This window comes from Cucurbita moschata, unplaced genomic scaffold (genome assembly GCF_002738365.1).
Source record: "Cucurbita moschata cultivar Rifu unplaced genomic scaffold, Cmos_1.0 Cmo_Scf00019, whole genome shotgun sequence".
Classification (NCBI taxonomy): Eukaryota; Viridiplantae; Streptophyta; class Magnoliopsida; order Cucurbitales; family Cucurbitaceae; genus Cucurbita; species Cucurbita moschata.
Genome location: NW_019268535.1, coordinates 3,449,938 through 3,464,775, shown reverse-complemented (window position 1 = coordinate 3,464,775; position 14,838 = coordinate 3,449,938). Strand labels below are relative to the sequence as shown.

Genomic DNA, 14,838 nt, shown 5'->3' with positions numbered 1-14,838 from the left:
CTGGGGGGGGGGGGTCCATACTCGCACGTGTAGATCGTGGGTAGAATAGTAAATACACATCCAATTTAGGATATTCGTCTAAGAGAATACAAATTTAAATGATAGGTCTCATTCATAATTGTATGTGTTTGCATCTAACCCCAATTGTGGGGTCACTTGCTAACTATTTCTTAAAATACTCAAGTCACATCCTATTTCTATTCTAGGTAAAGACAAGACACTCGACTACAACTGTGCAAGTTGAGACCATGACACATGCATAGAATAATTGTATTTAATTGTGTTTTTACTTTTAGTGTTAATTTATTTTATTTAGTATTTCGTTATGTTGTTTTAAAAAGTTTTTCGAACACGTAAGTCCACGACAGTGTTTTATGATAAAATCTCAAATGATTATTTCTACATAAAATGATTATGTTATATACACAGTAGCGACTTTAAGTTAAGTAGAAATTCAGGTTCGTTATATTAAATTTCTCGAGGGTAATTCTAGCACCTTGTTCCCTCAAAATTTTTACGAAAGAGACATCATCGTCAACCGATGACCATTGAAAAAATTTGTCTTTCACATCTCTCATTCTTTTTGGTTCTAAACTACCTACTTTCCTCTCCAATTTAAGCTATGCTAGAAGGGAAAAAAAACTTCCTTTTAAGCACTTTCACTTACATTACCCGCAATTAAACATAACATCAACAAATATTTCAAACATCAAACCACAAATCTATTCATATTGGGTGATGACAATGTGTTCGTTGCTTGACCATGTGTCACTTAATGCTTACAATGTAACCAAGTTTATACTTCAATTAAACCATTGAAACCCTTGCCCCATGTCACATATATGTAAATAGGCGAGTCATAACTAATAATAAAATAAAAAGAAATAACATTGGGGCGAGCGAGTGACCTGGGGATTCACACTTGCACGTGTGGATGTGTGTAGGGAAGTACTACGCATCCAATTTGTCTGAGACAGGAGGCCACCCCTAAATGAGTTAGATAGATCTCTAAATCATAATTGCATGTGTTTGCATTTGCATAGTGGCCCTTGTAGTGGGACCACTTACTGAGTATTATTCAAAATACTCACGTGTGCCACGTCATTTTTCAAGTAAAGGCAAAGCGCATTTGTATGGACAGCGGCGATATCGTGAGTAGAGACTGTGGCACGTGCATAGGGTAGACTCATATTTAAATTCCTAATATTAGGTTAAAATGAGTTGTTTTGCATTTCATTGTTTTAAATTATTTTGTACTTATTTTTCATTTTCTCTAAATTTCAGTATTTCGTATTTAAACATGTAAAACTATGACTGTATTTTCTGAAAGAAGATGATGTTTTAAATGTTCTCGACATTTATATTAAAAATGATGTTTTTATTTAAGAGTTATATTTTCGCATTAGAGATGAGTATGAGACGTTAGTAGCGACTCTGAGTATTTAAAAATTTAAAGTGAATAATTGATTTTATTATTCATTAAAATAGAAGAAGAAAAAAAAATTAAATCTTTCAAAGATTGAAAGAGGGAGGAGATAAGTATAGGTGACGAAAGTAATATAGAGTTTTAATTAGTTGGATAATTTCTCATTGAATTCAAACACACCTAATATTTAATATTTGTGTCCAATAATAATATTATTTTTTTAAATGAATATCATTATTATTGCTATTATTTAATCTTTAGCAAAAGTTTTAGTATTTGACAAAGGATCAAAGAAAAAAAAGTCAATATTTTAGATTAGATATCTTTGTCAATGTAATGTTGTTTAGAGATGGACGCAAATGATAGTTCAAATATGAACTTTTTAAATAAAAAAAAGTCAATATTTTGAGTATTTGAAGTTTATTTCTCGTTTTTTCTTTTTAAATTTAAAATTAATTTTCGGAAGCTCGCCACGAGCAGATATTGTCCTCCCAACCAATGTGGAATATCACAATCCACCCTCCTTCAGGGCTCATTCATTTCTCTAGTCGATGTGGGACCCTCACCATAGCCGATATTATCCTCCCAACCAATGTGAGATATCACAATCCACTCCCTTTCAGGGCTCGTTCCTTTCTCCAATCGATGTGGGGCCCTCACCAAATCCACCCCTGAAATGTCGGATATCACAATCCACCCCCTTTTAGGACACAGCGTCCTCGCTAGCGGCACTCGTTCCTTTCTCCAATCGATGTGGGACCCTCACCAAATTCACCTCTCTTCGGGGCCCAACGTCCTTACTAGCACATCGCCCCAAACCTGGCTCTAATACCATTTGTAATAGCCCAAACCCAACGCGAGTAGATATTGTCCTCTTTGGGATTTCCCTTTCAAAATTCCCTTAAGGCTTTAAAACGCGTTTGCTAGGAGAAGATTTCCACACCCTTGTAAAGGGTGTTTCGTTCTCCTTCCCAACCAACGTGGGATATCACAATCAGTGTTAATTTTTTTTATAAAAAAACGGGATCAAATAGAGATTAATTTCAAATTTTAGGGACCAAAGGTATATTCTATCCATATTCTCAATACGAGCATATCTATTATTATTATTATTATTTATACCATAGCTTCATATTTAGACTCACGAACACGCACCATTAGCTAATTTGATCCGTGGAGAAATAAACCAATGACTAAGTATTAGTCAACATTTTTATACGTCGTATAAATGTGAAGATAGTTTTATTTGTTAACCTAGTCTATGTTATCAAATAGCTTTTTGAAGCAAAATATTACACGTCATGTTATGAAAGTGATATTTGTATACCAAAAAAGACATTTTTACAATAAAAGTCATTATCGAAATTAAGATAGAAAATATTATAAATAAAAAATAATATAATTCATTTTCCTTCTACCTAACCTTATCTTTATCTTTATATTTATATTACGTGTGAACAAAAAAAATCATTAATATGTTCAAATATAAACACTAAAATATATAATAAAATTGACCTAATGTAGCAAAATTGTATTATTAATTTCAAAACTCTATTTCAAGCCTTCATTTTTATTATAATTATCATTAATATATAGTAGATTTCAAAATTGGTTGTATTATTGAAAAAACAATTAACGAGAATTATTTAGTTTTAGAATTAAATTTAAATTAGATTATTTAATTGTGAAACGAAACATTCCGGGAAAGAGTGTGAAAACCTCTCCTTAACATACGTGTTTTAAAATCGTGAGACTGACGGTGAAATTTATAACAGACCAAAGTTGACAATATATTGCTAGTAGTGGACTTAGACTATTACAAATGATATCAGAGCCAAACACTGCACGGTGTGTCAGTGACGACGGTGGCCTCCAAGGGAGATGGACTGTGAAATCCCACATTGACGAGTCAAACATCGAGCGGTGTGCCAGCGATGACGGTGGCCTTCAAGAGAGATGGACTATGAGATCCCACATCGACTGGAGAGGGGAACGAAACATTCCTTACTGCGATGACGGTGGCCTCCAAGGGAGATGGACTGTGAGATCCCACATCGACGAGTCAGATATTGAGTGGGGTGCCAGCGATGACGCTGCCTCCAAGAGAGATGAACTATGAGATTCCACATCAACTGGAGGGGGGAATGAAACATTCCTTACTGCGATGACGCTGGCCTCCAAGGGAGATGGACTGTGAGATTCCACATCGACGAGTCAAATATCGAATGGTATGCCAGCGACGACGCTGACCTCCAAGAGAGATGGACTGTGAGATCCCACATCGACTGAAGAGGGGAACGGAACATTCTTAATAAAAGTCAGATCGTGTGTTAGTCAAAATGCTAGGCCCAAATAAGAGATCGAATTGTGAGATACGAAGTCCGTAATAAAATTTAAATAAAATAAACATTTTCTAATATTAAATATAAACAAAAACAATCAAATTGATGTTATGGGTGACTTATATCTGACGTGGTAATCATTGTAGCATCATTGACCATTTAATTCAATAATATATATTTATATTTTGGTCGGAAAATAACCACCGGAAACGTTGAAATTTCTGTTGGTCAAAATGTCACAACATTTAGTAGTAATCTTGTTTGTCACCAAAAAAAGTTCAAAACTTTATAAATAATTCCCTCGACAACTCCAAACCCATCTTCCCAATCAACAAAATCCGCCATGAAAATGGACATTTCAAGGTTTTCAAGCTTTCTCTTATCATTTTCAGCTCTTCTGTTCTTTGCTTCTGCAACAACAGCTCCTGAAAATTTCCTTCAATGTCTTCTCCGCCACTCTCCGCCGTCGTACCCGATTGCTCCGGCGATCTTTACGTCTAACAATGCTTCTTATTCTTCTGTTCTTGAGACTTACATTCGAAACTTGAGATTCAATACTTCTACGACTCCAAAACCATTCCTTATTCTCACGGCTCTCCATGAATCTCACGTTAAAGTTGCAATTCTATGTGCTCGAATTCATGATCTTCAAATGAAGATTCGTAGCGGGGGCCATGATTACGAAGGGGTTTCTTATGTCTCCGATGTCGTCCCGTTCTTTGTTCTCGATATGTTCAACCTCCGAGATATTAGTGTCGATGTCAAAACCGAGACAGCTTGGGTATGTTTTATCTTTGTTTGTTTTTTAGTTCAACAAATGTAAAATATGAGAATTTGAACAGTATGTTCGTTAAAAATGTTTGTGGGCTGAGTTGAGTCGGATTCAAAACATTTTTTTCAACCCAAACGAACTTTATTTATGATATCCCACATCGGTGGGGGAGGAGAACAAAACATCTTTTATAAGGGTGTGGAAACCTCTCCGTTGCGGACGCGTTTTAAAAATCTTGAGGAGAAGCCTGAAAGAGAAAGCCCAAAGAGAACAATATCTGCTAACGGTGGACATGGGTCGTTACAGAGATGGGCTTGAGCTATTAAATAATGAACTTAATCCAATCATAAATATTTTGAGTCAGGTTGGTTTGAATTATTTGAGTCATTTATTCCTAATTTTATTTTTAATAAAAGTAAAAGGTTAGGTTCAGACAAAATAATAATTATGAATATTAAAGTTATGTTTTAATAATTTGATTGGTTGTAATATATCATTTACTAGGTTCAAACAGGAGCCACCCTAGGAGAAGTGTACTATAGAATTGCAGAGAAAATCAAATTCCATGGCTTCCCAGCCGGAGTGTGCCCAACGGTAGGTGTCGGTGGCCATTTCGGTGGTGGCGGATACGGTAACATGATGAGAAAATACGGTCTCTCGGTCGATCAAATCATCGACGCAAAGATAGTCGACGTCAACGGGAACCTCCTCGACCGAAAAGCAATGGGGGAGGATCTATTTTGGGCCATCATAGGAGGAGGAGGATCGAGCTTTGGTGTGGTGGTAGCGTACAAAATCCGAACAGTTCGTGTACCGGAGACGGTAACGGTGTTCAGAGTAGGAAGAACATTAGAAGACAATGACGTGACCGAGATTGTCGATCAATGGCAACGGGTAGCGCATGTGATCGACAAAGATTTGTTCATAAGGGTCACGTTCGATGTTGTGAATGGAAGTAGGAGTGGGAAGAAGACATTGAGAGCTACGTTCATTGCGTTGTTCCTTGGAGACTCCGAAAGGCTTTTGTCTGTCATGAACAAGAGCTTCCCTAAATTAGGTTTGAAGAAAGCAGATTGTCTTGAAATGAGTTGGCTTCAATCAGTGCTGTTTTGGACAAATTTCCCTCAAGGTAATGTTTCATTTTACTCACAAGATTTGTCAAAATTATTTGCAGATTTTAAGGTTGACAATGTTTTAAAAAAAAAAAAACTAATTTGAAAAAAAACTATAAATTCGGTATAGGGAGTGTTCATAAAATTCGACCACTCAAAAACTCGATCAACTCAACCCAACCCAACTCGTATGATTTGTGTTGGGTTTATGAGTTTATTGAATTGGACGAGCTTATTTCAAATAAATGAACATTTTAAAAATAGGGTTGTCATGAAACTAGATTAGGTTGATCCAAACCAACGGAATTTATGATTAACTTGAATGTTTATTTTATTTTTATTTAATTTCATAATTTTTTATTATTTATTTTTCACTCACTCTTAAAAATAATTTTTAACCATCTAAAATATAATTTTCAAAATATATATTGAAATTGAGTTATAAATTTTAATCTAATATATAAAATAAATAAATATACGTTCTACGAACTAACATTTTATTTTTATTAAAAATAAAAATTTTAATAAATGTCTCGAACAACTTGAACCAAAATAACTCAAAAAACCTACGGTTAGGTCAGATTTGGCTCATTATTTAATAAGAGTTATTTGAATTGAAAAATTTTACTACTAGAACAATTGGATTGAGTTTAAAAAATGTCTAAACTCACCCAATCCAACCCAAAAACACCTTAAAAGTGGAGGATGAAATTATGTTCTTATTTTTTTTAAAGTTAAATAAGGAGGTGCAAAAAATAAGAAATAAAAGATTTTTTCTAATAAATTGTTATCAATTTTTTTTTTATGGAAAATATCATTTTTTATATGAAAAATAAGAAAATTATTTTATTCTTTTTTTGGGGTTTTTAAGCTTAAAAAAGACCATTTTTTCTCTTTAAAAAAAAAAAAAAACATCAATATTATAAAATTATCATTAAAAAAAAACCTTAAAAAGGACAAACCCTAATTTATATTGCCGACATGTCATCACAGGAACATCGGTGGATGAACTACTTTCCCGAACGCCACAAGTCCTGACCCATCTGAAACGGAAGTCCGACTACGTGAAAACCCTAATTCCAAAGGAAAATCTCAACCAAATATGGAAGAAAATGATAGAACTTGAGAAACCCACGATGACATTCAACCCATACGGCGGAAGAATGGCGGAGATCCCTTCAAACGCCACACCATTTCCCCACAGAGCTGGTAACCTATGGAAGATCCAATACGCAACAAATTGGGATGAACAAGGCACCCAACAAGCCAACCATTTCATAGACTTGACAAGGAAACTCTACAAGTTCATGACACCATTTGTGGCTAAGAACCCAAGAACTGCGTTCTTGAACTATAGAGATCTTGATATTGGTGTTAACCATAATGGGAAGAGGAGTTACTATGAAGGGAGGGTTTTTGGTATCAAATACTTTGAAGGCAACTTTGATAGGTTGGTTAAGATCAAGACTAAGGTTGATCCTCTTAACTTTTTTAGAAATGAACAAAGTATTCCTAGGTTTCCATATGTTGGAAGATAGAAGATGATTTGATTTTAATGCAATAAATGTGAGTCGGGTTTGAAACTCTGACCTCAGAAATATGTAATTTCATGTCGATACTTTAGTTTTGTGTATGATTATTCTATTCAAATTAGATGTGTCGTGTTGATCCTGATCTTAAATACTATAATAATAAGATTGTCACCTTAATTTTTTACCTTAAAAAGTCATTGTTGTTATAAAACAAGAGCAACAAGAACAAGAAACAATATTTAGAGAAAATAGATAGGAACAAATTTATTTGTTAATTTCGCTCGAGAGATAGAGACACGTGATAATTTGAAGAATCTTTTGATTATTCAATAATTATTCTCTATCACTATTGACACAAAATAACATGTCAAATAATAAATATATTTAGAACAATGAACTTCAACTTCATTGTTGTATAATGTTGGGTAACTTTTGGAATAGTGTCGAGGTAAATTAGCAAACTTTAGTTTAGAGTATCATCTAAATGATTGTTTGTACCATGGATTTCTCTAGTTACTGGGACGAACATCTATCTCTTATGAAGTTTGCCTACAATAATAATTATCAAGCGGTCATTTAGATTGCCCCACTCGAGGCACTGTGTGGGTGTAGGTGTCAGACATTAATATTTTGGAAAGAGGTAGACACACAATAATTACTCGGACCAAAGTTGGTTGAGGTCACCAACGTAACGGTACAGAAAATTAAGTAGAGGATACTTAACGAACAGAGCCGATAAAAGAGCTATGCAGATTCGCATAGAATAGACCTCAAGTTCGAAGTAGGTGATCATGTTTTCCTTAAATTAGCACCTATGAGACGAGTGTTGAGGTTTTGAAAGAAGGGCAAGTTGAGCCCAAGATTCATAGGCCCTTTTGAGATTTTAGAAAGAGTTGAGTACGTGGCTTACAAAATTGCACTACCACCGAGCCTCGCCATCATGCACAGTGTGTTTCACGTATCCATGCTACGAAAGTACACATCGGACCTTACCCATATGATAGAATATGAAACACTCCTTTTGGAGGAACTAGCCTATTGGCCCGTGACACTAGGCGATTGTACAATAAAATAATTTTCTTGGTAAATGTCTCATGGGGTAACCACCATGATGGGGATGCAACCTAGGAATGAGAATAAGATGTGAGGAGTGCCTATCCCAAACTCTTCCAAGAGACGCCAACTTTCAAGGACGAAAGTTTCTAAGGAGCAGAGAGTTGGTAGCACCCAAATAAAATGAAATAAAATAAAAGAGAGAAAGAAGTTTTGGTCAAAGTCAACAAAGGGGCAAATTGGTCATTTTTTTTCCTCCGCCCAGGGGGTCTTGGGTGGCCTTGACATAATACCTGCAAAAGAATGAAAAAGTCAGATAGAAAGTTGAGAGAAGTTGAAGAGATAAGGGAGAAAGAACCACGGAGAAACTCACTAGACCACGACTGGAAGTCGCCTCTGGCCACGATCTACTTGAAAAGACTTCTTCTTGGAAGGAAGAAAAGAAGAATTGGGTGACCAGAGTCCCATTTTCCATCAACAATCGAGAAGATTTGCGAGGTAATCTTTCACCGTTTTTCTTCAGATCTGAGATCTTCTTTGTGAATCCAGGTCTGAAATTTTAATATGTTCATCTAGAGATACGTGTCAAAGTCTATGTAGAGCAACACGTCAGACAAGGAGCGGATCAACGCGGCTCTAGTAGAATCGAGACGCAGCATTCTACAATCCGATTTGACCTTCGACCTACATTCTGGCCCGATCCAACCTGCTAAACTGGCTGACTAGTAGTCCAAACCGAGCTAACCATACCGTTAACCTGAATTGAAACGCCCAAACCACAATTGTAGATTCCTTTCGTGCGTGGCACTTTCCCTTGAATCTTGCGAGTGAAATCGTTCTTGGGGTGTGGCTGGCACGTGTAAGGTGTTTTTCAGTCTGTTCAACTTTCGTTTGCTCACTTTTATCCCTAAACCATATTCTTTATGCGATTTACGATCTAATTGAAGAAAATCACTCTTCTGGACACTCTATTTATGTGGAAACATGAAACAAAAGGGCACACGTCAAACATTTAAGTCACCATATGAAATTTGAGAAGAAATACTTGTAGGAATCGCTTGGATTGCATGCATGCTAATATAATTACCCTAGGTGGATAGTTTTTCCATGAAATGAATTTAGGTAATATTTAGGTAATATGGGTTATTAGAAAATATGTATGCATAATTTGATGAATTGCAAGAATCAAATGTTTGAGGCCATCATGCTTTATTTCCGCTGTAATTATGAATTATGAGTATTATATGCTGAAAGGAGGATAGGGAATATGTGATTAGCACTCTGGGTGCTTGATGGATGTTATCACCCCGTTGAGTATGTGTGACTATATACATGAATTATGTATGATGATTCTAGATAAATATTGTGTGCATGGAGCCTAACAGACCACCACGACTTACAAACTACCTTAAGAGTTGCCTTTAAGTTGTGTGTTGTGTGAACGATACCAACAGCTTTGTGGAGCCCAAGAGTTTCTGATCAAAATCCAATTGATGCTTGGCAATTTCCATATGGAAAACGTGAAACAACATCGTACAACCCATTAGCTGGATGGAATAAGTGAGGGGTATACCCCCCCCCACGAGGGTGACTTTATGGACCTGGGAGGTGACAGCTCACCCCTGACTAAGACACCATATAGTCTCATAAGAAATACGCATGAGGTAGCGCCTTGCAAAGGGTTAGCCGTCATTTACAATTCAACATAAGGAACTCTCAGGGTTTAAATTGAAAGGACGGAGACTTGAATAGTCCCAAGGGGATAAGACTAGAATCAGACATCCTAGAGCCAACGAAAAATTCGTTGGAATCTATTTCATCTAGAACGCGATGAGAGTTTACAAGTAGGTGGCTTACTGAGTATAACTTTTATACTGTCCTCTTTTTCCCTTTCTATTTTAGGCGTTCGCAGGCTACCACTCAAGGTGGAAGAGCTTTCAAAAGTTGTTCAGTCACTGAGGGGGTCGTTTGAAGCGTCAGTCCATTTTTACATTTTGAAATATTTTGTATTCTCCATTTCTAATGTTTGGAACTACATTCCCTCGTAACTTTAATTTTGGTGGTGTTGACTTTTTTTTTTCTCTTATTTTAAATTTATTGAATTTTTATATTTTAAAAGTATTTATTGTGAAGTTCTGCAATATACGATTAAGCATGCACGAGGTGATGTCACGGATTAGATTAAAAAAATTAGAGTCATTACAATAAATAGTGCGAATAAAACTAGTGCGAAACTAATGGAAGGACCTAATTTTAAGTTTCTAAATTCTAAGTTTTTAGTATGACAAAGTTGGGCATATCCTTTAGTTAATTAAAACTCTATTAGCACACATCATCAATCAAAACAAAAAATTTACATTTTAAAAATTTCAAAAGAAAATCCAATTAATTTTAGTGTTGTTTTTTTCTCTCCAAAAAGTCCCATCAATTTGTATATATTTTAAAATGATTTTTCAAACAAATGTCTATAAAAATAGGGTTAGACAATAAAAGGCAAACACATGAAACCAAAACATGAATATCCTCAAAACCCCCTTAATCAGCACACTATTTAAATAAATATTACATTAGATCATAGTTTATTGCAGGCCAAACAACATGCTTGTTTATGTTTGTATGCATATATGTATATATATATATATATGCTGGCCAATCAGCTATATATATATATATATAAATATATGTTGCAGGCCAAACACGAAGCTAGTAAATGTCTGAAGCTTTGGTCCCCTTATCCTTATTATTTTCGAAAAAAACATCAATCATAGAATCTTTTTCATGTTCAAAAAAACACTATAAAGTTTTGAAGTATCAAATTAGTTGACAAAAGACACGAACATGGTTCACTGGAGAAGAATTCAGCTGCTTCTTTTCTTCTGGATATGTTCTTCTTCTTGTTCTTCTTCTTCTGCTTTTGTTCAAGAAAACTTTATTGAATGCTTTAATTCCACAACTTATTCAAAGCATTCATTACCTGTTTCGGAAGTGGTTTTCTCAAATGAAAGTGCTTCTTTCTCCTCTTTGCTAAAGCATTCCATTAGAAACCTTAGATTTCTCTCCACTTCTTCCCCTAAACCTCTTTTCTTGGTGACCCCTTTTCATGAATCCCATGTTCAAGCTGCCATTGTTTGTGCTAAGGAGAACGACTTGCAAGTTCGAGTACTAAGTGGAGGGCATGACTACGAAGGTATAGAAGCTTAAGTTGATAGATTACGGTATATTTTAGTACGTGTTTAAAACTTGTAGGGTTTGGTTTTTTTTATAAATAGTGGTAAAAAGTGTTTTTTTTTTATCGATATTTACTTTGATACCATATTAAATTAGGAGTGAACCTGAAAGTTTAATGTAACCGCCTCCCTCAGTTCACTCCTGTTCTTTTTGGGCTTGCTTGAAATTCAAGCTTTTCTCAAGGATTTCTGGACTCTCCCTCAGTTCACTCCTGTTCTTTTTGGGCTTGCTTGAAATTCAAGCTTTTCTTTTTGGGCTTTCCCTTTTCAAGCTTCTTCTCAAGGATTTCCCCAGCTTACTCGGGCAAGATATTGTTCTTTTTGGGCTTTCCCTTTTCAAGCTTCTTCTCAAGGATTTCCCCAGCTTACTCGGGCAAGATATTGTTCTTTTTGGGCTTTCCCTTTTCAAGCTTCTTCTCAAGGATCCCTTGTAAAGAATGTTTCGTTCTTTTCTCCAACTGATGTGGGATCTCACAATCCACCCCCCTTGGAGGCCACCGTCCTTGGAGGCCAGCGTCCTTGTTGGCACACTACTTGGTGTCCAGCTCTAATACCATTTGTAAGAGCCCAAGCCCACTGCTAACCGATATTGTTCTCTTTGGACTTTTTCTTTCAAGCTTCCCCGCTTCCCCTCAAGGTTTTTAATATGTATCTGATAGGGTGAGGTTTCCATACCCTTATAAGGAATGTTTCGTTCTCCTTTCCAACCAATATGGGATCTCATAATCCACCCCCCTTGGGGGCCCAGCATCCTCACTGGCACATTTCTTGGTGTATATAGCTCTAATACCATTTGTAACAGCCCAAGCCCACTACTAGCAGATATTGTCCTATTTAGGCTTTCCCTTTCGAGGTTCCCCTCACTGGTTTTAAAACATGTCTGCTAGGGAGAGCTTTCCATACCCTTACAAGGAATATTTCGTTCTCCTCTCCAACCGACGTAGAATCTCACACGTAATATTTATAATTTCTTAAACAGGTCTCTCATACCTATCATCATCACAAGCTCCATTCATTGTAATCGATCTCATCAACCTTCGCTCAATCGATATCAACATCGAAACCGAGACTGCATCAGTGGAGACCGGCGCCACACTCGGCGAATTATACTATAGAATCGCAAAGAAAAGTCCCATCCATGGCTTTCCAGCAGGGAGCTGCCCCACCGTGGGGGTGGGAGGGCATATAAGTGGAGGAGGCTTTGGAACCCTTTTCAGAAAATATGGTCTTGCAGCTGATAACGTAATTGATGCCAAAATTGTGGACTTCAATGGAAGAATTATGGATAGAAACACCATGGAAGAAGATCTCTTTTGGGCCATTAGAGGAGGTGGAGGAGCAAGCTTTGGAGTCATTTTATCATGGAAACTCAAACTAGTTTCTCTTCCTTCAATTGTTACAACTTTCAATGTTCAAAGAACCCTAAACCAAGGAGGTACTCACCTTTTCCTTAAGTGGCAAGAAATTGCTCACAAACTTAATCAAGATCTCTTCCTTCATGTGACCACAAAAGTTATAGACCAAAAAATGACCAAAACAACATCAAAAACACTCAGCCTTTCATTCACATCCTTATTTCTTGGTTCAATTGATACCCTCATCCCATTAATGGATACCCATTTTCCAGAGCTTGGATTAAAGAGATATCAATGCACTGAAATGAATTGGATTCAATCAGTTCTTTTCTTTGCTGATTTCTCCACAAAATCCCCACTTGAAATTTTGATGCAAAGATTACCTTCAATAAGATCTTCTTTCATAGCAAAATCTGATTATGTTACTTCACCAATTTCACAAAGTGGGTTAGAAGGGCTTTGGGCTAAGCTTCTAGAGAATGATAATTCTGAGTTGATTTTCACACCTTATGGGGGAAAAATGAGCCAAATTTCTGAATTAGAAACCCCTTTTCCACATAGAAAAGGGAGCATTTTTGGAGTCCAATATTTGGCAACATGGGATGATAGTAATGAAAATGAGAGGCACTTAAGATGGATAAGGGAGGTTTATTCTTATATGGAGCCCTATGTTTCAATGGCTCCAAGAGGAACTTATTTGAATTATAGAGATCTTGATTTGGGAAGAAACTATGGTAGAAATACGAGCTATGAGGAGGCAAAAGTGTGGGGATTGAAGTATTTCAAAGGTAATTTTGAGAGATTGGTGAAGGTGAAGACCAAATTTGATCCTTTAAACTTCTTTTGGAATGAACAAAGCATTCCTCTTTTGTATAATTGTGAAGATGAGGCAAGAATTTGTGAGGTTTACTCAGATTTAGACTCTGCAAATGTTCAAGAAAGATGAAGATTTGATTGTGTGTGTAACAGTAATAATTAAAAGTTAGCTGAGTGTGAGATTTGTAGCTTCTTGGTTTGTTACTTGTATAGTATAAGTGTTACAAATGAGAAACCGAAGTGGAATTCAAATATAATCTTCATTGATAACGTTTAAATATGATACAAGCTAACAACTAGGTCGAAAAAAATATAGTACCAACCAACTACTAAAAGATAAAAGAGAAAATATACTATCAACCTGCTCCTAAAAGTAAGGGAAAAAGTACTAACGGATTACACGTATATAAAATATATTTCATGACAAACTATATTCCACAAATATCTTTGTATCTTAAATCAAATTTCAAAATTTTATAATCTCTTTAACATCTTTCCGAAAATAAAATTGTTGTCTTCCTAAAGATTTAGTGAAAACATTTGTCAATTGCATTTTAGTCGAACATAACATGGTTTGATGATTTTAGCTTGTAACTTTTTCCAAACTATATGGCAATCTATTTCAATGTGCTTCCTACGTTCGTGAAAAACTCGATTGGCTGCTATATGCAATACTACTTGATTATCACAATACAACCATGCTAGTTTAGACAATGAAATTTTTAAGTCTTGAAGAATGTATATAAGCCATGTTAACGCTAAACAAGTATTTTTCATAGCTCTATAGTCGACTTCTACTAATGATCTAGACAATTGGTTTGTTGTTTAGACTCCAAGAAATAATTGAATTTCATAGGAAGATGCAGAACTCATAAATAGACCGTTTGGTAGTTCAACAACCACCCCAGTCAGAATCACAATATATTTATAATCTCAAGTTGTTTTCAATGGTAGTAGAAGTCCTTGAATAGGAGTACCTTTGATATATCTTAGAACTCGAAGAGTTGCCTCCCAATGTGGTTTTCTTGGTTCATGCATAAATTGACTAAGCATATGAACTGAATGCATTATGTCAAGCCTGGTAACAGTTAAATATATTAATCTGCCAATCAACCATCTATATTTGCTTTGATAATTCAACTTCTCTCTTTCTGTTGAAGAAATCTTCAGATTTTGCTCCATAGGAAATTTTTCTGGATGTCC

At 35.8% G+C, this 14,838-nt stretch overlaps 2 protein-coding genes across 2 annotated transcripts; both read left to right on the top strand.

Moving 5' to 3' along the window:
- Window positions 1–4,077: 4,077 nt before the first annotated feature.
- Window positions 4,078–7,305, top strand: LOC111456785 (berberine bridge enzyme-like 8). The gene is made up of 3 exons (XM_023098777.1): window positions 4,078–4,549; window positions 5,045–5,669; window positions 6,646–7,305. The coding sequence occupies exons 1-3, from the start codon at window positions 4,112–4,114 to the stop codon at window positions 7,188–7,190; spliced, it is 1,608 nt and encodes a 535-aa protein (XP_022954545.1). The 5' UTR covers window positions 4,078–4,111; the 3' UTR covers window positions 7,191–7,305.
- Window positions 7,306–11,075: 3,770 nt separating this feature from the next.
- Window positions 11,076–13,765, top strand: LOC111456716 (berberine bridge enzyme-like 15). The gene is made up of 2 exons (XM_023098683.1): window positions 11,076–11,424; window positions 12,444–13,765. The coding sequence occupies exons 1-2, from the start codon at window positions 11,076–11,078 to the stop codon at window positions 13,763–13,765; spliced, it is 1,671 nt and encodes a 556-aa protein (XP_022954451.1).
- Window positions 13,766–14,838: the final 1,073 nt, after the last annotated feature.